This window comes from Lepus europaeus, chromosome 9 (genome assembly GCF_033115175.1).
Source record: "Lepus europaeus isolate LE1 chromosome 9, mLepTim1.pri, whole genome shotgun sequence".
Classification (NCBI taxonomy): Eukaryota; Metazoa; Chordata; class Mammalia; order Lagomorpha; family Leporidae; genus Lepus; species Lepus europaeus.
The window spans coordinates 20,271,575-20,290,452 of NC_084835.1; the positions used below are offsets into that span (position 1 = coordinate 20,271,575).

Genomic DNA, 18,878 nt, shown 5'->3' on the forward strand with positions numbered 1-18,878 from the left:
GCTTCTCCTCTATGCAACTCTTTCAAATAAAATAAATAATTCCTTAAAAAAAATATATAGTAGAAGGTATTGATGTCTTTGTTATCTGGGCAGTTACTTGAGCAATCTGATTTTGACAGGTTGATACTGGAATCAAAGTATTCAATTTTTTAAAATGTTTTTAATTTTATTTATTTATTTGAGAGATAGAGTTGTAAAGAGTGAAAGGGAAAGAACCAGAGAGGGGGCTTCCATCTTCTGGTTCACTCCCCAAATGGATGCAACGGTTGGAGCTGAGCTGATCTGAAGTGAGAAACCAGGAGTTTCTTCAGGTTCTCCCACACAGGTACAGCGCCCCAAGCACTTGGGCCATCTTCTACTGCTTTCCCAGGCCAAAGCAGAGAGCTGGATCAGAAGAGGAGCAGCCGGGACTAGAACTGGCACCCGTATGGGATGCCAGCATCGCAGGTGAAGGTTTAGCCCACTACGCCACAGCGCTGGTCCCAGTATTTCTTAATTTACACATACCATTTGAACAAAGAACTAGGACACACGAACATATCAGGTATACTGCAATGCTTCAATTCATAGCATATTGTTGTAAACTGATGTAATTTTATTACATATAAGAATACTTCAAAAAACTTATGGACTATGAAATCAAAAGATAACCTAATTGGGGCCAGCGATGTGCCATAGCAGGTAAAGCTGTGGTCTGCAGTGTTGGCATCCCATATGGGCACCAGTTCAAGTACCAGCTGTTCCACTTCCAATCTATCTCTCTGCTATGGCCTGGGGAAGCAGTAGAAGATAGCACAAGTCCTTGGGCCCCTGTACTCATGTGGGAGACCTGGAAGAAGCTCCTGGCTCCTGGCTTCAGATCTGCCTAGCTCCAGCCATTGCAGCTATCTGGGGAGTGAACTGGTAGATGAAAGAACTCTCTCCCTCTTTTTCTCTGCCTGTCTGTAACTCTGCCTTTCAAGTAAATATTTTTTAAAGAAAAGATATGCTTATTTTGGTGCAAAAAGTTTTTAAATCCATACACAGTTTTCTCCTAATAAACATTTTTTCATGAACTTTTCCTCATACACATGGATATCCAAAACTTCATACCAAAATATAATTCCCCTTTTCACAAAATTTTTGAAGTATATGGGACCAGCGCTGTGGCGTAACAGGTTAAAGCCGCTGCCTGCAGTGCCAGCATCCCATATGGGCGTGGACTCAAGACCCAGCTGCTCCACTTCTGATCCAGCTCTCATAGATGGATGGCCTAAGAAAGCAGTAGAAGATGGCCCAAGTCCTTGGGCTCTTGCACCCACGTGGGAGACCCAAAAGAAGTTCTCGGCTCCTGGCTTCAGATCAGTGTAGCTCCGGCCGTTGCAGCCAATTGGGGAGTGAACAAGCGGATGGAAGACCTCTCTCTCTCTCTGCCTCTCCTTCTCTGTGTAACTCTTTCAAATAAATAAATAAATAAATCTTTAAAAAATTTTTTTTGAAGCATGTCTAATTAGATATAATTATTCCAACTTCTATTTCAAACAGTAAAGATACCTATGCTTCACATTTCAGACCCAGAATTAGAGTGGAAAAAAAAAAAAGTGTCTTCTTAACAACAAGCTCAATACTTAAAAACCCCAAACAATTATCTTCGAGGTATCTGTATGGACTTTCCACCAATGTGATTCTGCACTTACATATCACATTCTCCAAATCAAAGCATGACATAAACAGATCAAGGGAAAAGCTGGACTTTAAAATAAGACACAAGAGTTCCTTATTATCATAAGCACCAACCCGAAATATCCAGACTACAGCAAACAGCTCTGAATTATCAAAGAGAAATGCTCTGAACTAACAAAAAAAAGATGACCAGGAAATTATGACTGAATGTTCTTGATTTTTAAAAATTTGAGTCTATCAAAAATTTTAAAAGCCTTTAGTACAAAAGACAGGTTAACATAGAATCAGCTTTAAGAAGACAGCATGTCAGTTACTACCTGCTACCTCGAGGAATCATTTTTTCCTCTCCAAAGTGAAAGGCTGAAATAAATATGTGCTATAAAATTAAATTTTATTGTAGACGTGACTGTGGGTAGCAGAGTTGAAGATGTCCCAAGATTCCCATCTCCTGATTCTCCTGTCTAGCTACTGCCCTGCAGATGGATTCAATGTTACTAACCAGCAGGCCATAAAACAGGCAGAGGATCCAGGATGGTCCTGGTGGGCCCAGTGCGACCACATGAACCCTTAAAGCAGAAGACTACTGAGAAATCAGTCCGAAGGATGAGGCAGAAAGGAGAAAAGAGAATTTTAACCCCGGGGAAGATTTGACAAACTGCCTATGGCTCCTGAGATGTGGGGACCATAAGCAAGGACAGAAGAGAGGAAGCAGACTCGGCCAACAACCTGGGTGAGCTTCTAAGGCGATTCCTCCCCAGAGCATCCGGCCCAGCATACAGCCTTGCCAGTACACGCTGAGGCCATGCTGGACTTCTGACTCACACAAACTACGATTTGATGCCTCTACATTTTCGGGAATATGGCATGGAGGCAACAGAACATACAGTGCTCAAGTCCCCTGGAGAATGAAAGAACATACCCTTAACACACCCACACACAGAAACACCTTCTCTTCATGGCTGCAAGGAATGAGATCGTTGTCTCAACTGAATTTTTAGAGACCTAGTTAATAGAAAGTCACTAAATTTTGTTCAACTGTCACTTTTTCTTATTTCTTAAACTACATCTAAGTAACAATGTTCTGGACTCATGATGTCTATTTCAAACTCAACAGTAATTGTGCCAGCCTACCAAAGGATGGGATTTTCAAACTCTAGTACTCTAACTGGGGTAGAAAATCCTCAGGTTTTACTCTTACAAACCTGGTCTGAATCCCACACTGATGCTGACCACCAGTGAGTCCCTGGACAACCCCCTGAACTTCCTGGCTCAGCTTTCTCTCTTGAAAAAGAGATCACTGATAGGTTAGTGAACTCGTAAATTAAAGAATACAAGTGATATGATCAGCACTAAGAAGAAAGCCACACGAGGCCAGCGCTGTGGCACAGGTTATTCCTCCACCTGTGGCGCTGGCATCCCATATGGGCGCTGGTTCTAGTGCCAGCTGCTCCTCTTCCAATCCAGCTCTCTGCTATGACCTGGGAAAGCAGTAGAAGATGGCCTAAGTCCTTGGGCCCCTGTACTCGCGTGGGAGACCAGGAAGAAGCTCCTTGCTCCTGGCTTCAGATCAGTGCAGCTCTGGCCAGTGCGGCTATTTGGGGAGTGAACCAATGGAAGGAAGACCTTTCTCTCTGTCTCTCTCGCTCTGTCTGTAACTCTACCTCTCAAATAAATAAAATCTTAAAAAAAAAAAAAAAAAAAAAGCCGCAGCAAGCCATGAAATGGAAGTGTTATTATTACTGTTTTACTAAATGATCTCAGACTGCTAGGTGTTAACTATTGTTAATCTTCCATTGCTTGAGTCTCGATAAAGCTCAGTTCCTAGTCAGCTGCTTTAACAGTAAGCTTCAGGCAAGCTCTGAGGAGGGCTATATACTAGTCCATGGGCTTCATTTCATTTATATAATTTTTTTCACACTGCTCAGAAGCCTGCATTCTTTTTTTTTTTTTAAAGATTTATTGTATTTATTTGAAAAGCATAGTTAAAGACAGAGATCTTCCATCTGCTGGTTCACTTCCCAAATGGTGGTAACAGCAGGGGATGGGCCAGACCAAAGCCAAGAGCTCCATCTGAGTCTCCCACAGGACTACAGGGGCCCAAGCACTTGGGCTATCTTCTGCCACTTTCCCAGGCACATTAGCAGAGCGGGACCGGAAGTGGAGCATGCAAGATTTGAACAGGTGCCCACGTGGGATGCTGGCATTTCAGGATAAACCCATTATGCCTGCAACGCTGGCATTGAAGTTCATGGCTGGCTGCATTAGGGGTGACAAAGTTACCACAACTGATTTCTACCAATAAATGGTATATTACTTCTTCAGTAACTGAAGTTACTATTCATAAAAAGATGATTATTTAACATGCAACCTCAGAAATAAAATTCTTCCACTCTTTTATATAGTGAACAAAAACACAAAGCTTTTATCTAAATAAGCAGCCAATAGAGAAATGCATACTGCTTACCCTCAATAGCTCACCCTTCTTAGACTACCAGTATCTACATAAATGCATTTAAACGTCTCACCTGTAAAACTCCTATGATGAAAACATTATTTGAATGAAATAAATTAACTGAAAAGTGACACTTGTTTCCATTCATTGTACAAGTTTTGGTATATAACGTAGCAGGTATATTTTGGTCCATACAGTATTATAAAGTCAGTGTTTCTACTTTTTTTTCTTTTAAGATTTACTTGAAAAGCAGAATTAGAGAGACAGAGGGGGAAGAGAAAGATCTGCCTCCAATACCAGAGCCCACATAGGAGTGCCAGTTCGAGTCCTGACTGCGCCTCTTCTGATCCAGCTCCCCGATAATCTGTCTGGGAAAGCAGCGGAAGACAGCTCATGTCTTGCAATATCAGAAATAAAGCCCGAGCCACAGACAGCATAATGCTGGCCCCCAAATCCTCATCTTCTGAAGTAGGAAATCAGTGATGACTAGAACTGAGGAAAATCAGGAAACAGCAGTGAGAGCATGCCGTTTAGAAATATGGAGTGGGGCCTGCGCTGTGGCACAGCAGGTTAAACCCTTGGCCTGAAGCTGTGGCATCCCATATGGGCGCTGGTTCTAGTCTTGGCTGCTCCTCTTCTGATCCAGCTCTCTGCTATAGCCTGGGATAGCAGTAGAAAATGGCCCAAGTCCTTGGGACCCTGCACTCGTGTGAGAGACCTGGAAAAAGCTCCTGGCTCCTGGCTTCGAATGCCACAGCTCCAGCGGTTGCAGCCATCTGGGGAGTGAACTAGCGGATAGAAGACTGCTCTGTCTCTACCTCACTCCGTAACTCTGTCTTTCAAATAAATAAAACAAATATTTATAAAAAAATTTAAAAATAAAAAAGAAATATGAGGTAAAGGGACCAGTGCCGTGGTATAGCTTGTTAAACCACTATCTGCAGCGCTGACATTCCATATGGGTATCGATTCAAGTCCCGACTGCTCCACTTCTGATCCAGCTCCTACTCACGCACCTAGGAAAGCAGCAGAAGATGGCCCAAGTACTTTGGCCCTGCACTCATGGAGGAGACCCAGAAGAATCCTGCTTCAGCCTGGCACAGCCCTAGCTGTTGTGGCCATTTGAGGAGTGAACCAGGGGATGAAGACCTCTTTCAGCCTCTGCCTCTCCCTTTCTGTAACTCTGACTTCCAAATAAATAAATAAATCTTTAAAAAACAAAAAGGAAATATGTAGTGTAGTAACAGAAGTTACTTAAAAAGCTCAAAGTAGACAACTCCAAGACAATAGGAACTGGGAATACAGAGGAACTCAATTATGAGCTTTGTGTACTGTCTACTTTTAAACCACGTACATACATATGTATGGGTCTCAAATAAAGTTTAAAATGTATTAAAACAACAGAATACAAAATAGGATTAACTGTGAATTACTAAAGTGTTCTGGCCCAAGGGCTCGGGGTCTTGATGAGACCTCCCAGGCTCAGTGCCACTGGGCTATTCTGATAATATCCCTGGAAACAGACAGCATCCCTAGGCTTACGAAATGGAGCAAAAAAGGAGACGGCACTTGGTGCAGACTTAGGATGTCTCTTGGGATGCCCACATTCCATATCGGATCCCCTGGTTCAAGTTCCACCTATGCTCCCACTCCCAACTCTACTTTTCTGTTAATTCAAACCCTGCAAGGCATCAAGTGATGGCCCAAGTAATGGGTCACCAGTCACCACGGGAGAGAGCCAGAGTTCTCAGCTCCCAGTTTCCATCTGGCCCAGCCTCATGGCTATGCACACTTAGGTAGTAATTAGTGGGTGGCAAATTTCTCTACCTCTCACCTCTATGCCTTTTGAAGAACACAAGAACAAATCAAAGAATTAGAGTAATGAAAATATGAAGGAATGCCAACTAGTCAAAATGTTTTTTTAATGTTTTAATATTTATGATGTTCAGTGATAATTCAATACATGTATTCGATGTGTGATGATCAAAACAAGGTTAGTTAGCACTTCCACCTCCTTAAACACTTAAGAAATGGAGCTGGCGCTGTGGCGTAGCGGGTAAAGCCACCGCCTGCAGTGCCGGCATCCCATATGGGCGCTGGTTTGAGTCTCTGGAATCCAGCTCTGGAATCCAGCTCTCTGCTATGGCCTGGGAAAGCAGTGGAAGATGGCCCAAGTCCTTGGGCCCCGGCACCTGTGTGGGAGACCAGGAAGAAGCTCCTGGCTTTGGATCAGCGTTGCTCTGGCTGTTGAAGCCAAGTGGGGAGTGAACCAGCAGATGCAAGATCTCTCTCTCTCTCCATCTCTCTCTCTCTCTTCCGCTCCTCTCCCTCTCCTTTTTCTCTTTCCATCTTTCTCTCCATCTCTCTGTCAAGTAAATATGATAAAATAAATCTTAAAAAATATTTAAAAATCTGCTTAATACTTAATAGCTGTACATATCTGTAGGATATAGGGTGGAATTTCAATCAATGTACACAATGTATACTGATCAAATCAGGGTAGTGTGTCCCTCTCCTTGTCCTTATTTTGTTTGGAGCCTTTGAGCTCCTCTCTTCTATTTGTTCACAAGATACATGAGTATAATGGGCTATAACGAACTACAGTCAGCCCACCTGCTGTAGAACACTAGCACTAACTCTTAATGTCAGAGACTGGTGCAATCTCCTGTTCTCCCTCAACCCTACACTTCAGCTAACCAACACTTCTAAGGACAGTCATCCTAAGTAATGACTCAGAACCCCACCCCACTACCCCTAACAGCGGGGAGTCATCCCAACTCCTCACACTGCCTTTGCCACTCCTTCTCTGACTTCTCAACACCCTTTAACTAGCCTTGGCATTGACCTAAAGCATTTTTGTCTTACATAATTTTATGCTTCTTGGGGTTCATTTCAAAAGCTAGTGAAACTAATTATCTAACCTTTACAATAAAAACAATTGAGTAGATACTCAGTGTTGTGATTTTCACGTGCATGCTCTTAACTTTATTTTCGCTTTGACTTTTTTTTTTTTGACAGGCAGAATGGACAGTGAGTGAGAGAGACAGAGAGAAAGGTCTTCCTTTGCCGTTGGTTCACCCTCCAATGGCCGCCGCGGCCGGCGCACCGCGCTGATCCAAAGCCAGGAGCCAGGTGCTTCTCCTGGTCTCCCATGGGGTGCAGGGCCCAAGCACTTGGGCCATCCTCCACTGCCTTCCCGGGCCACAGCAGAGAGCTGGCCTGGAAGAGGGGTAATCCGGTGCCCTGACCGGGACTAGAATCCGGTGTGCCGGCGCCGCAAGGCAGAGGATTAGCCTATTGAGCCGCAGCGCTGGCCTCGCTTTGACTTCTTTACCAAACTTCCCAGACCGCAGACAAGGACTCAGCGCTTGCTGCATTCTCCTTGGTGCTCCTCACACGAGGACAGACACAAGTTCAATCACTTTTCTTAGGCAATAACGTTTGGTCAGCAAACACCTATATTAAGTTGTTGTTTTTTTTTTTTTTTTTTTTAATAAGGTCCTTAGCTAATGTTTTCCTTGGCTCAGTGACAGAACAGCAGTATTTTTAACACTGTTTCCCTTTTTCTTAGCTAAGAAAATATCTTGACAGGTCAAGTTTTAAATTGGATTTGAAGAGAGAGAGGAGAGCAGTGTGTTCTCTGATTAGAAAGTTGGCAAAACATCTGAGCCATGTCTGCTTGGAGTTTTTTCCAAACTTGATTAATCCAAGTCAACAGGCCATACTGAGTTTTCAAGGCAATAAACACATTGAAACTGAAGTGCTTTATAGAACAAAACAACTCAAAGATAATAAAAAACTATGTAAAATTCCTAATTGCAAAAAAAAAAGCTCCTCAATTTCTCATTTCCATAAAATTTTGTCAATATTGCTTATTTTATGAACTAGGTTTTAGAAGATAAGAAGATGCCACGGGAGAGGATGCTCTGGTCATTAACTATGTTGCTGATATCAGATCTTTCAAGGTCAAAGTAATGGCATGTACTGAAAAAGGTGCTGCTCCTATAAACACCTCCTAGCGAGGTGGCCACGATGCAGCCAGCTAGTAACTCCAAGTGAGTAAGAATACTACTAAGTTCCTTTCAAGGCAAAGCGATACAGTATCAACCTAGAGTTCTGGTTTCTGTTAAAATAACACATATTCAGAAAGCTGAATTGGGTCTGGCATTGTGCCGTGGCGAGTAAAGCAGCCATCTGCAATGCCGGCATCCTACTGGGCCCCGGTTCGTGTCCCAGCTGCTCCACTTTACTCCTGGCTCCTGATTTCAGCCTGGCCCAACCCCAGCCACTGCAGTCAACTGGGGAGTGAACCAGCGAATGGACGCTCTCTCTGTAACTCTAACTTTCAAATCAATAAATAAACCTTTAAAAGTAAAAAAGAATGTTATATCAAAGAAACACAATCCTTACAGAGTGACTGCTTAGTGTTTTGACTATTTTCATTTGGTTAACTATTTTGCTTTTAAGGATTACTGCCCCTCTATGGGATAAAAAAGAAAAGCAATCACAGGACTAAAAGGTAAATTCAACAAAGGTGATTCTGGCTATTATATTTAACATAAATGCATTTCTTCTTATAGTCACCTTATTATAGTGTCCCAAAATAAACTTTTTCCTTAGTAACATTTACATACTTCAGGTAACTGACCTGTTCAAACTCCCAACAAAACACAATGAAACAAATTCACCCTCCTCAAAAATATTACTTGCCAAATTCACACCCATTAAAATAGCTGTCATCAAGAAAACAATCAAAGTAAGTATTGGCAAAGATATGGAAAAATCAGAACCCTGGTGCTCTGCTTGTGGGAATGTAAAACGGTGCAGCTGCTATAGGAAAACAGCATGGCAACGCCTCAAACATTAAAAATAGAAGTACCAAATGATCCAGTAATTCTACTTCTCCTTAGATAGTTGTATCTAGCTCTGTAGTTCAGGGGTGGCCCAGGGCTGCCTAAGGCCTGTCATTTGGTCTTACCTGACAAGGCAACCACAGGCAGGACTGAAAATTCAATACAGCAACAGCAGACAATTTTTTAAGGTGATCATCTTGTATGGTTTGCGAATGATGTTATAAATATCCAAACGGCCCTCAGCACAAGGAAGGTTCCGTGCCCTTGCTTTACGTGGCCCTATACCCACACTCACGGGAGCATCAGCCCCAGCAGCCAAGAAATGGAAGCAACCTTAGTATCTAAATGGTGAATGGAACAGCAAAACGTGGAATACCCTCACAGGCCACTCATCAGCACTGGGACCACATATATGACGGGTTCTGCCATACACCACAGGTGTGCAGTAGGCTGTAACAGCTAGATTTATGTAAGACACTCTACAGCGCTCGCCTAGTGATGAAGTCATCCAACACTGCAATTCCTGGGACTCTTCCATAGTTAAGGACACATGACTGTACATATAATGAAATACTAGTCGGTCTTACAAAGAAGGAAATTCTGATACATGCATGCCATAGCATAGTTGAACCTGAAGACAATATGTTGAGTGACATCAACCATCACAAAAAGAAAAACACTATTATTCTGGGTATATAAAGGCACCTAACATAGTAAAAGTCATACAGAGATTAAAATGGGGTTGCTAGGCACTGAGGAGATGGAGAAACTGAGGACTGTTTACTGGGTACAGAATTTTAGTTTTGCAAGACAGAATACGGGAGATGGAAGGTAGTAATGACTTTACCACAATGGAATGTGCCTAATGCCACTGAAAATGGTTCAAACAGTACATTTTATGTGTTGTTGAAAATTTATTTGTTCATTTGAGAAAGACAGACAGGGAGAGAAAATTTCTATCTGCTGGTTCACTACCCAAATGCCAGTAAGTGCCAGGGTTGAAGCAAAGACCCAGGAATTCAAACCAGATATCCCAGGCGAGTAGCAGGAATCCAAGTACTTGAGCCATCACCACTGCCTTCCAAGGTCTGCACTGTAGGAAACTGGAGTCAGGAGCTGGAGTCAGGAATTCAAATGTTGAATGTAGGTGTCCTCACCACTAGGCTGCCTGCCCAACTCTGTTAGGTGTATTTTACCACAATTTAAAAAAATAGTAAGAGGCTGGTGCTGTGGCGTACCAGATAAAGCCACCTCCTGCAGTGCCAGCATCCCACACGGACACCATTTCAAGTTCTGGCTGCTCCACTTCTGATCCAGCTCCCCGCTAATGCACCTGGAAAAGCAGAAGATGGTTCTAGTCCTTGGGCCCCTGCACCCACATGGTCGACCCAGAAGAAACTCCTGGCTCCTGGCTTCGGAATGGCCCAGCTCTAGCTGTTGCAGCCATTTGGGGAGTGAGCCAGCGGATGGAGGATCTCTCTTTCTCTGGCTCTTAAAAAGATTTTATTTGTTTGAGAGGCAGGGTTACAGACAGTGAGAGAGACAGAGAGAAAGATTTCCCATTCGCTGGTTCAGTCCTTTGGGTTCAGCCATAACAGTCGAGGCTGAGCCGATCCAGAGCCAGGAGCTTCTTTGGGATCTCCCACACGGGTGCAGGGGCCTAAGCACCTGGGCCATCTTCCACTGCTTTCCCAGGCCGTAAGCAGAGAGCTGGATCAGAAGAGGAACAGCCAGGACTAGAACCAGTCCCATATGGGATGCCAGCACCACAAGTGGAGCATTAACCTACAGTGCCAATTCCAATAAACCTTTTTTAAAAAAAGTTACCATTTGTATAGGAACATGATGATTGTCATGTAATAAAACTGTTTCAAGAGCAAGAACATAATTTCCTCAAAAATCATGGGGAGCATTTGGCACAGAGTTCAAACACTGCTTGGTAAATCCATATGCCATATCCTAGTGTCAGGATACAGCATTCCCTGTCACCCACACTAAGCTCTGGGCTGCTGAGGGCATCTGAGGATGCTCACTCATCCTCCCTTCGAGGTCCAGCAGCGTCTCCCTCACCGAGCCACTCTCCGAGTGCCTCTTGTACAGCTCAGGTCCATCAGCGGCACGACCCAAACCCAAAACTAGCTGGTATCTCTAGGAAGCCGATTCACTTCAAGTCCATCTTCTTCCCCAAAACCCTGATGTCCCAAGTGCTTCCTATTTCCGGTACACTCTAAAACCGTTCCAACAACTAGACTCCTTCCTAGGACCCTAACCCCCACCTACTCTTCAATTCTAATCCACACCTTCCAGAGCCCCAGGCCTCCAAAAGCGGCATTCTACAGCACATGTGGGTCCTAGCTCAGCTGTACCCGGCCCTAAGGTACCTTTTAGAGTATGGAAGAACTACCAGAACCACCGGTCAAATCTGCAGATTCCCAGCCGCCACGTCCAGAGATTTTTACTCAGGTGGCCTAAGGTGGTACCCCGGAATATGCATTTAGCTTGGCACTAACCCACCTCTCTAGGCTGAATGCACACCTAACTAACGTTTCGGACACACACCTGTACCATCTATGCCCACACTCATGAGGCTCCTCTTAGCTGCCCCACATGGTGCCCACCACAGACGCCTGTGTGAGTAAGCTGTGTTCGCCGTATGGGACAGATTCCATATGCCTTCAACAGAAAGCAGCCTAACTTATATCCATCCCAAATGATCTCACAATTATGGGACGCTTGAAGAAAGGTAACTGCCTGACCGAGAAATGCCATTTCTTCAGAGGCAAGCTGCAGCCTGATTCAGTACCAAAAGGATTCCCTGCCTCACGCTTAGTTTCAGCTGACTCTTTAAAAAGGAAAAAAAGGAACCAAAAAATGCTTTCAATGTATCCAATTACACAGTTCTATTTTTATTGTTTTGCAATTTCAAATTTATCATTGCCTGACATTGTCCATGCTTACACAAATTATTTTAAAGCAAAAAGCAGTTGCAACATAAAATATTTGAAACTGCCCACGGAAATGGGGGCCGACGCTGTGGCACAGTAGGTTAAGCATCCGACTGTGGCACCGGCATCCCATTCAGGCACCGGTTTCAGTCCTGGCTGCTCCACTCCCTGCTGATGGCCTGGGAGAGCAACGGAAGATGGCCCAAGTGCTTGGGCCCCTGCACCCACCTGGCAGACCCAGAAGAAGCTCCTGGCTTCAAATCAGCACGGCACTGGCGGTTGCTGCCATTTGGGGAATGAACCAGCGGATGGACAGTACCTCTGTCTGTAACTTTCTCTCTCAAGTAAATAAATAAATCTTTAAAAAAAAAAAAAAAAAGAACTGCCTGGAAATTTAAAAAGTATCTTTTTTTTTTTTTTTTTTTTTTTTTTAACACACAGAGAAAGGAGAGGCAGAGAGAGAGAGGTCTTCCATCTGATGGTTCACTCCCCAAGGGGCCTCAACGACCAGAGCTGTGCTGGTCTGAAGCCAGGAGCCAGGAGCTTGCTCCAGTTTCCCATAGGTGCAGGGGCCCAAGGACTTGGGCCATCTTCTGCTCTCCCAGGCCACAGCAGAGAGCTGGATTGGACGAGGAGCAGCCTGGACTCGAACCGGCGCCCATAGAGGATGCCAGCACTTCAGGTCAGGGTGTTAACCCACTGCACCACAGCACCAGCCCCCAAAATTATCAATTTTAAATTGTAAACACCTTGATATTGACAATCTGTTTCCCATATTAAAAATCCATACGGACACATCAACTATTTTCAGTTGTAAATAACTCAATTCTGCACATGACATGACCAAAGACTAAGGCAAGAGCAAAGTGGTAAGAGGGGAAAAAAGCAACTTGAATAACACAGTGTAATGGAAAGAACACCAAACTCTCGACTGTGTTCCAAGATCAGCTATCAATGACCTGACTGGCCAAGGACCTCACAAAAGCATTGGGGGGACAACTAATGTACATCAGATTACTTAAGCTACTGCTTTTTTTTTTTTTTTTTAAATTTTTGACAGGCAGAGTGGACAGTAGAGGGAGACAGAGAGAAAGGTCTTCCTTTTGCCGTTGGTTCACCTCCAATGGCCGCCGCGGGAGGCGCGCTGCGGCCGGCGCACCGCGCTGATCCGAAGGCAGGAGCCAGGTGCTTCTCCTGGTCTCCCATGGGGTGCAGGGCCCAAGCACTTGGGCCATCCTCCACTGCACTCCCTGGCCACAGCAGAGAGCTGGACTGGAAGAGGGGCAACCGGGACAGGATCGGTGAGCCGACCAGGACTAGAACCTGGTGTGCCGGCGCCGCAAGGCGGAGGATTAGCCTAGTGAGCCGCGGCGCCGGCCCGCTACTGCTTTTTTGACCCCAAATCGCGTTGATGTTGAGCGCTGGCAGTGGTCCACAGTGGAGGTTCACTGAGGAGCACCCGGGGCCGAGGACTGCAGAACGCCATCACTGTACAGGCGTTTCTAACACATTCTCAACCTTGGCAACCCGATCGGTGAACGGAAAACAGACACAGCGATTCCATCCCTTCTAGGTGGCCACTGCTCATTCTCCCCTTCACTCCTGCCGTCCACCGCACAGCAAAGCCACGGGAAAGCAATCCTAAGAGACAGATGTGTAGATCACACGCACATTTGGTATCCAATCCCTGTGAGAGTTACTTCCTTGTGTTTGGCATCAAAGACTGCTAGGGAAGCTCAGCAAGGGGAAAGGTATGGGAAGAAACAGCTTTGCAGAGAAGGGCTCTGAGAGGCGTCCTGGGGACTTCATCTACACTCATTCAAACCTCAAATAATTCTCATTTTACATGTGAGAAACTAACTTAGAGAGGTTAAGTACATGCCCATTCAAAGGAAGCAGCAAGGTTAAGATTTAAATCCAAGTCTAAAAAACCGTGAGATATTCTAAGGCTCCACCATGGATGTGATTAGCATATAAAGATGCAAAGAGGAAGACAGTACTCTCACAGAAGGATCAAAATAAACCCAAGCTTGAGGCTAGAAGAAGGTAAGCCAAGTCTGGCAGTAGGGGAAAACATTGGGAAATAAAACATATGTTTAATATGAAGTTAGGGGGTAGATTATGAAGATGCTGGAATAGGGATGGCTAAGAAATGTGGTCGATCCCACAGGTCAATACAGAACTGGAAATTATGAGCAGCCAAATAGAGAATGAAACCAGGACATTAAGAAGGTGAACTTTAGGGGCCGGCGCTGTGGCGCAGCGGGTTAACGCCCTGGCCTGAAGCACCGGCATCCCCTATGTGCACCAGTTCTAGTCCTGGCTGCTCCACTTCCAATCCAGCTCTCTGTTATGGCCTGGGAAAGCAGAAGATGGCCCAAGTCCTTGGGCCTCTGTACCCGCGTGGGAGACCCAGAGGAAGCTCCTGGTTCCTGGCTCCGGATGGGCACAGCTCCGGCCACTGCGGCCAACTGGGGAGTGAACCAATGGATGGAAGACCTCTCTGTGTAACTCTGCCTTTCAAATAAATAAATAAATCTTTAAAAAAAAAAAGTGAACTTTAGCAGGACAGACATGGACTAGAGAAAACGTATGGCAAAATGCAGAGCTATTATTTAAAATCCCAAGCACTTGAACCTGTAAATAAATCCCACAGCAATACCTAGGTGGAAGGACAAACAGCTGGGGCTGAACCAGGCCAAAGCCAGGAGCCAGCAACTCGATTCGGATTTCTCACATGGATGCACATGCAGCAGGAGGTGTATCTGGGAGCAAGGCGAGGACTCCAATCCAGGCATGGGATATGGGTTGCGAGTATTCCAAGTAGCGTCGTAACTGCTACACCAAATGCCCACACTGCAATACTTTTATAACAAAATAATCAAACTACCTCTTGTGTACAGATGGATGGCTCTTTTTTTATTTCAAAGACTACAAACAGAGGTCTTCCATCCACTGGTTCACTCCCCAAATGGCTGCACTGGAGGGGCTGGCCAGGCCAAAGCTCCATCTGGGTCTCCCATGTAGGTGGCAGAGGTGCACATACTTCGGCCATTTCCCATTGCATCATTAGCAGGATCAGACACAAAGCAGCCAGGACCTGAACCAGTACTCTGATATAGCATGCCCCGTGTCTGTCCACTCACCTCCTCCCACCGGTGGTTCTTGAAACACAACTCCTGGCACTGTTTTTAAGATTTACTTATTTATTTGAAAGGCAGAGTTACAGGGAGAGGAAGCGGAAGGGGAGGGGGCAATCGTCCAACCACAGGTTCATTCCCCAATGGCCCTGATGAGAAGCCAGGAGCCTGAATTCCATCTGGGTCTCCCACACAGGTGGTAGGGGCCAAGTACTCAGGTCATCTTCTGCTGCTTTCCCAGGAGCATTAACAGGGAGCTGGATCAGAAGTGTAACACGAACCCAGCACATGGGAGGAGGGCTTAGCAGGTGGTGGCAGCCCAACCGGCTGTACCACAGGCTGGGTCTCTCCAGGCAGGTTTTTAAAAAGGGCTCCTGGGGCAAGCAATTAGCCTAGCTAAGAAATCTGTCTCACGTGGGAGGGCCTGGGTCTGAGTCCCAGCTCCGCTCCTGACTCCAGCTTCCTGCTAATGCACGCCCTGCGGGCAGTGGTGCTGGCTCCAGTGACTGGGTTCCTGCCACCCATGTGGGAGATGTGAACTGTGTTCAGTCTCCCAGTCTAGCCACAGCCATTCTGGGCATTCCAGGAGTGTATCAGTGGACCAGAGAGCTACCTCTCTCCACCTAATGAATAACTAAACAGTTACCATGTCCTACCAACTCTTAAGTGGGTCAGAAACCAATTCCACTTCCAAATGTAACCAAAAAAGAGACTTCGTAAGTCAGAGGTGGCGATTTAAAACCTCAAACAGCCTCTGAGAAGGAAGGCCCAAAAGGAGGAATGAAAACTCAGATTCCAACTTACAAGCCTGTGGGTAAAGAAAAACTAAGTTCCAGCTTCACAGGACAGAAGCACTAACCCCACCACCACCACCCCTCACCCCAGGGATATCAGGCTGACAAATTTGCAAATGACTTTCTCATGACCCTAGATTAATGGTGTTCACTCAGATTTATAGTTTCCATATCACACACACTCACACAGGCACCACTGTAGCCATTTAAATTCCCTTCTCTTTTATGGCTGCAGAGGGGTTTTGTTTTGGGGAGGGATGTGGCGAACTTTAGCACCTAAGCAGCTCAGAGACAATCATCGTACTTCTCAAGTTTTCCATCCTATTCAATCTGCCGCCAGAATACTCACTCCTAAGGCGCAGCTGCACCGAGCCAAGGCGCCAGCCCGCTTAAACACACGTGAGATCAGCTGAAAGATCACATTAAACCCTTCAGTGCCTACCACGCACAGCCCACGGCACACTGGCCCAGCTGTAGCCAACTCTCCCAGCCACAAGGGGATCACATCCATCACCTTGCAAAGGCAAACTGCAGAGGGAAGGGACCAGCAGAGGCAACTGGCCGAGGTGCACAGCTGGGGTGTCCAGAGAGGACGGCGGTCAACAGAAGGGACAAAGCGGGTGAGCTGTACAAAAATAACCACCATTTCGTGACCTCTCTCCCAATTCTGTACCCTCAGGTCACACCGAACCTTCCAGAAAGTTATTAGTGAGCTTGCGGTTCTGGGGAGCATTACGAAGAGCTCCAGACCACATTCTGCTGTCCTCATTTTCCCCACAGAGGAAATGGGATCCCTATGCCTCAGTCCCAAGGTGTTTCCACTTTCTATAGAGACGAACAAGGTGCTCAAAATTCCATTTGATTCTGCTGCCGAAGACATCCCCGGGCTACGGCCATCAGACTTCCCAACAGGCCAGAGAGAAGCATTCAAGACAAGTAGTGCAGCTGCTGGGCGAAGGTTCACACGGAGGGAAATCAATGTGCTGCTACTTCAACAGGACAAGCCAACGCTCCAACAACCGGAGCCTCGCTCTCAAAGCCTCTGGCACTCGGTTTCAGCGAGAGGTCAACAGCCTCTCCCTGTCTGTCGACATCGACTTAAGAACCTGCTCGGCGGCGCAGCTGTATAAAATTTAAACCAAAGTAAATTCCGCCCAGACCTTGAGAGTACGGACTGCACTTTCAACTTTTCCTGCACCTGTAAAGACTGGACGGACAGGCGTCCATGTCCAGACTGGAAGCAAGAAGCAGGCTTGCTGCTGCTGCTGTTGCGTGTGTGTGGATTCTAAATGCTGTGACAGGCCCATTAAATACGACAAAGCTTGTGTTTTTGTTTTTTTTTTTGTTTTTTTTTTTTTCCTGCAAACCGTACGCATAAAGCAAACAAACTAAAACCCACCGGGGAGATGCGTGCCCTGCAGGGGCTGCATCACCACGCCGACCCGGCTCGCCGGACGCCAGCCTGCAGCTTCGCTCGCCTGCCGCGGGCGCCGAGGCCGAGCCGGGCAGGGCCTCTGGCCAGCCGAGGCGGGGAGTGCGAGCAGCTCCCGCAGCCGCCCCGCCGCCTCGGGACCCCTCCCCAAGGCCGGCGGCCCCGCACCTGCCGTCCCGCCCGCCGCCCCTTTCTGTCAACCGCCTTTGGCCCCCTGGACTCACAGCTTCAGCTGCTCGTAGGTCGTCGCCGCCATCCTGCACTACCGCCTCGTTCCTCCTCTCTCTGTCCGCCCCGCCCCGTGCCGCCACCTCGGCTACAGCGCTACCGGTCACCCAGGCTAGGCGGCCGCAGCGCCGGGCCTCGTCCCACCCCTTTCCCCGCCCCCTGCGAGAAAGAACGGAAGCGAACGGGAGGCGACTGCGGACAAACTAGTGCGCCGGCTAAGAAATGAGAAAGGCGCTGTCGCCGCCGCGGATTGGAGCACGCCAAAGAGCGCCGTGACGTCACCGCCGCGGATTGGTGAGGCGCGTTTACGGGAGGCGGGACTCCGCCCAGGAGCTGTGGGCCTGCGCCATGACGCCCGGCGCAGGGGCTGGAACGCAGGGCCCGGGTTGATGTCGCAAGCCTGTCGGAACTGTGTAGGGGGTGATCAGTCGTCGCAGCGAGCTTTCGTCTAGTACGGGGCCAGTGGCGCAATGGATAACGCGTCTGACTACGGATCAGAAGATTCTAGGTTCGACTCCTGGCTGGCTCGCGGCGTGACTTTTTTTCCTCTAACGCGTATTCGGGGTTGAGACGTGTCGTAGTGACTAGAATGTGAGGATTAAGTGTCCTTTACCGCGTGGGTTTCTAAGTTGCTCCTGGAACCCGGGGTCCCCAGGTGGCTTGCAAAGCGGCCAGCGATGCCCACGACGCGTCTCCCTTGGGGTCCGCGGAGGCTCGGAGCGGGCGGCCCTGACCCCCGAATTCCACCGGCCTCGGACCCTGGGGGGTGCACTGGACACCTCCGGCTTCGGGTTGGCAATGTGGGTGGCTGCCAGGTGGTGTTTTTTTTTAATGATGCTGTGATGAATTCTTTCTGCCTTGTCAATCTCTAGGTGTAGAGTGATCACGTGGACATTTACAAGATTCATTGCATGCAGGCTTTTAAGACTTACGGTATTTATTTTCAACTAATTGCCCTCCAAAAAAGTAGGTTAATGCACACTCCTACTGATTCCATGCCTGCTAGAGATATGCAAAGATATATATAAGTAATATGGATATAAAAAACTTCTTTGCAATTTTTATAATTGAATATCGGAACTTTCTTTTACTTTTTTTTTTTTTTTTTTGGTTCATATGTTTCTTCTGATGTATCCGACTTTTTTCTACAAATTTAACTTAATATATTAAGGATATTAATTCTTTTGCTGTATAAACACATTGAAGTCTTTTTCCAGTTTATCATTGACCTTTTCCTTGTTTAACATTTTTAAACCTACAGTAATTTTTTCATATATTCAGTTTACTTATGTTTTGTTTTCTCCTATTAGATCTGAGTTTTTCAAATTATTTTGTTTTCTCCATTTACTTTCTTCCATGCGTAATTTATTTT

General features: G+C 46.4%; 1 protein-coding gene and 1 non-coding gene across 2 annotated transcripts in view; one reads left to right on the forward strand and one right to left on the reverse strand.

Moving 5' to 3' along the window:
• The window catches only part of SACM1L (SAC1 like phosphatidylinositide phosphatase), a 68,336-nt gene extending 50,698 nt beyond the window's left edge, over positions 1 to 17,638 (reverse strand). The window contains exon 1 of the mRNA XM_062200676.1: positions 17,503 to 17,638. Within this exon, the coding sequence (XP_062056660.1) occupies positions 17,503 to 17,534 (32 nt within the window). The 5' untranslated portion in view covers positions 17,535 to 17,638. The remainder of the gene's footprint in view (positions 1 to 17,502) is intronic.
• A 324-nt stretch (positions 17,639 to 17,962) lies between these two features.
• Positions 17,963 to 18,035, forward strand: TRNAR-ACG (transfer RNA arginine (anticodon ACG)). Its single transcript has one exon. It is a non-coding gene; the product is annotated as a tRNA-Arg (tRNA).
• The last annotated feature ends 843 nt before the right edge of the window (positions 18,036 to 18,878 follow it).